The 4,618-nt window shown below is 34.9% G+C and overlaps 1 protein-coding gene across 1 annotated transcript; it reads left to right on the plus strand.

Moving 5' to 3' along the window:
* Positions 1-2,530: 2,530 nt before the first annotated feature.
* On the plus strand, positions 2,531-3,496 carry LOC113964921 (taste receptor type 2 member 40-like). Its single transcript, XM_027677704.1, has one exon. The coding sequence runs from the start codon at positions 2,531-2,533 to the stop codon at positions 3,494-3,496; it is 966 nt and encodes a 321-aa protein (XP_027533505.1).
* The last annotated feature ends 1,122 nt before the right edge of the window (positions 3,497-4,618 follow it).

Below are 4,618 nucleotides of genomic sequence, written 5' to 3' on the forward strand. Positions count from 1 at the left end.
CTAGTCTAGAGCCAGCATAAGGTGTGATCAGGTCCAGGTTGGTGTGACACATTTACTAGTCTTTTGTATCATGGTGCATGCAGGTGCATATCACCAGCATCCATTAATGAACTCATCCTCTGGAGAATCCCTGAAGATCGTAGCACCAGTACAGTTCATGAGGCAGCTCTTGAGCTACTGAGAGACAAAGCAAAAGAAAATATTTATTTAGAAGCCATTCATTCCTGGGAGAAGATCACATTAGACAGAGGTCACTGACAGAGCACTGAGGAACAGGCTGTTTCTTTTACCCGAGTCATGAAGACAAGTATTACCAGAGTGCATAAGTTGAGTGACCGCTACTTTCTGAAGGAGCTGGTGGGAGTCCTCAAGGATGAAATGTTCCTTTATAGGAATGTTACTTTGTTCTCAGTTACTCCCATTTTGAGTCTTGTTTACAGTAAAATGAAATAAGTATGTAAAGATCAGATATGGTTTTCTTTAAAATTCTCATTTTTGATAGTGCATATGAAGATAGAACAGAATTTTGTACCTGTTTGTTGGAACAGCTGAGAATTTGCTTTAGTCATGCAGTTTTCTAGACTACATTTTCTGGTGTAGGTTCTTTCACTTTATAATTGCAGTGCTGTTTTTTTATAAGTATGTCAAAATAAAGTGTTATTTTCATGTTCCCTTGAGTAACTTAAAACTATATTTTTGAGATAACCAACTACTGTAATTATGTAATGCATATTCTGCATACAGGAAGATTTAGGTTTATAGCTTTGAAATACATAGTAGTCATTGAGTCATCATTTTTTTCCTTAGTAAGTTGTGCCTTTTCCACTATTTTTGACACTTCTGGTGAAGAATGATAGAATGATAGAAAAAGTGAATGTGCCAATGTATTCTTAGTTTAAATTTGTTTGTTTCTTTGTTTTATTCTTCCAGGCCTTTTAAAATCTGAAATTTATATACAATATTTTGTAAATGTGACTCAATTCCTTTTTAAAAATTTTCATTGTTGAGATGACAAAAGTATGTTAAGATTTTAGAGAAGAAAGCTCCTAGTTTTTGAGATTACTAGCTAAGTTTAATATTAATGAACTACTGACAGAGACAAAAACTATGGAGATTTTAAATCCACATTTTCATTCCAATAGGTTGGTGTACTTAAATTTATTTGAGTATAAATGTACTTATATTTATTTATCTATTTCTGTTTTTAACAATTCAACAAAAACTTGAAGCAGGGATGTAACGATAAACAGTAAATCCAATTGACAGTTTTTACGACATCCAGATTAGAAACTTGGTCTACCTTTTACTTTAAAAGATTTTACTCTGTTGAGAAATGGACTGCAGAAATATATGCCAACTTTCCCACAAAAATAGTAAATATTTTATTGCCAAAAACTTCTAGGTTTTTTCCAGCAGCCAACTTAACTGTTTCTTACCATGTTGTCGAAGTCCTCACTGTATTTCAAATTTCTCTATTTCAAGAAATTATCCATTGACAATATAAATGTGTCAATACTGTATTCACAGATTGGATTAATGGGCCTGGGGTTGAGAAGGTGAGGTTCTGTAAAACCAAACATATTTCTTTATAAATAAGCACTAATGTAAATGCAGATTAATGAGGCCCACCACTGTTCTGGACTGTTGTGCTCATTACAGCATCTAGCTAAAGCCATGGACGAAGATGGGTGACAGATTTTCACTCTATAAAGCAGAACAGATCTAAATCCACCATCTAGGCTAATAAACTCCATGACAGGTAGGTGAGATAGAGACTGAGACAGTGAAAGAGCTGGCTTTGACCACAGTTCTGCTAGTTGGACTCCTCTACTTGACTAGCCTGTCATCACTGCTCATCGTATAATTAGTCATTGTCATCTTTTGATCCCATATATGTGCCCACATGTAAGAGGTGGTCAGCTAAAGGTAGCAAGAACCCTTGGGTAAAAAAAGCTTTGTTGTCTGGAGTGCTCCTCTAGAATAAGGCTGAGGGCTGTATAATTTTCTTTATGTTAAAGTGGTTGCAACTAATTGGTCTAGTTATGATTTATAGACCTTCAACACGGTATGAAAGATACTGGTTACAATGTAAGGCATCTTGTCACCTGACATGTTGCTGCCTCTGTTGGGTTTTATGATGAATTCCCTTCCACACTGGCAGGTACTGTTGTAACTAGAGAGCCATCGAGCTTTCTACCACTCTAGATAAAAATATAAACAATTGGAGAACAGACGGGGAGGTTAATACAGCTGGCTATCTCACATCCCTAAGGAAAAACATAGGCAAATCTTATGCATGTAAAACGTTTGAGTTAATTATTAAACCTTTCTCTGATTTGCACATTCAGGAAAAACATCAATAGTAATTTTCCACTATCATTTCCAGATCCTCTATCATTTTGAGATGTCTTTTTGTTCCTATATATAAGGTGAACAGACTGAAGCTGAGACTAGTCAGATACCATCAGAACTGCCCAGTTTCTTGCATAGCTACATAGGCTAATCAGGCAGAGGCGAGCAAAGCAGCAAGATGTTGCCACCAGTTCTTATCATTTCAATAATTATTGTAGCTATTGAAGTTGTTGTTGGATTTATTGGAAATGGATTTATTACAACTGTTAATGTCATCAACTGGATTAAAAGCAAAAAAATTTCTTCTGCTGATATGATTCTGATCTTTCTGAGCACATCAAGATTTATCTTGCAGGTGACAGTACTGATGCACATTCATAGTCTCTACTTTACAGATGTGTTTAAGTTGGCTTTGGTGTATAAAGTCTTTGGTGCTGTACGGATGTTTATAAACCATGCCAGCCTGTGGTTCAGTACTTGGCTCCATGTACTCTACTGTGTAAAAATAATCAATGTCAGTCAATGGCTGCTGCTGCAAATCAAGCTCAGAATAGCTGGAATGGTCCCATGGCTTCTTCTCGGATCGCTGGTGATGTCTTCTATGACTTCCCTTCCTTTACTATGGACTACACCCAGCACTTACCTCTGCAGCTCAACAGGGAACTGCAGAGAAAATAGCACAGCTCATATCACTGACTGGGATAGTTCACATCTCTACCTGCTGCTTCTTTACTTTGTAGGCTGCTTTTTTCCTCTAGTACTGTCTATGGTAACCTCAGCTCTGTTAATTACCTCTTTGTGGAAACACAGAAAGAACATGCGATGTTACGCGAATACTTTCAGGAATGCTTTGATAGATGTTCACCTAACTACCATTAAATCCATTATTTCTTTCTTAATCCTGTATCTTTCCAGTTTTGTGGCTCAAATTCTGTTGATACTGTCAACATCTCAAAGTAAAGATACTGTGAAAGTTGCTGTATCCTTAGTTGTAGCTGGGGCATATCCCTCCATGCACTCAATTATCCTGATCATAGTCAATTCAAAACTGAAATCGGCGTTTAGGAATCTTTGCCAGCATTTTAAGTGCCATTTGGAAAATATGTCTCCAAACCTCAAGCTTGAGAGAAACGCTCTACACTAAGAGATCTGAAATCAAGGCTTACATGTATTGTTACAGTCTTTTTTCTTAATCAGTAACTTTCATCTTCCAGAGATTTCTGTGACTAGTCATCCTTAATATTTCAGAACATCTGAAATAACATGCATTTTTGCCTTACTTGTGCATCACTCTAGATCCTTCCATCTTACTTAATATAGAATAAAAATACATTGAATGAAAACAATGTACTTAATAAATCAAATTCAGGTTGCTTTGCGATTTCACAAATTTTGTTTAAGACTGACAGTTTTATAATATGTTTGAAGAAAATGGGGCTAAAACAGACAAAACACAAATATCAGCTCTCGGTTAAAGGATTTTTCACTTGAGAAGGTTAAAATTTGATTAAAAACATTTTGTACAAGTTAGAGTGACATAGAATATGTTTTTAGCCAGAAAAATGAAGAATGATAACCTGAGGGAAAAATTAAGATTTGGAAATGTACAGTTAATTAAGGTAAACAAATTGCATTCTGAATCAGGTTTATTTGTGTTAGGATTTCAGTATGTCTATAACAATTTAGTGGTAAAATATCTCTTAAAATAATGGATATTTTTGTTTGAAAAATATTTTATGCTTATTTGTTTCATTTTCTTGAAAGTGGATTACCATGGTGATCAAAATGTAAAGAGATGTGGGTACATAGATCTACCTGTAGAAAATCTCCTTCTTCTTGGGTTGACCATTCTGATCACAAATTTGCCTTTTTTTATTATTTGCTATTGCTTTCAGCAGTTTTGAGTTGTTTCTAAGGCTGTTTTCTTCTAATATTTTATGTTACTATGAAGTTTCACATGAGGTTGACAAAATATATTCAAAAAATCCTGTCGTGTTTTATCAGATAATGTGTTTGATGAATCTATTCTAAAGGTCTCAGCTCAAGTGTTTTTATGCTGCATATCATTTCGGCAGGAATTTAGATAATGTCTAGATTATAAATTACTATTGTGAGAGTTTCAGTCCCATCTATAAAACCAATGATTCACTTATTCTTGGAGTGTACTGGCTTCAGTGGTTGAAACACAATAATAAGTTTATGAAATGCTTTGAAATATTCATTTACTATATTAGATAAAAGGTGAATATAATGGTTTTAACTGATA

This window comes from Neopelma chrysocephalum, unplaced genomic scaffold (genome assembly GCF_003984885.1).
Source record: "Neopelma chrysocephalum unplaced genomic scaffold, ASM398488v2 Primary Assembly neopelma1_43, whole genome shotgun sequence".
NCBI classification, from domain to species: Eukaryota; Metazoa; Chordata; class Aves; order Passeriformes; family Pipridae; genus Neopelma; species Neopelma chrysocephalum.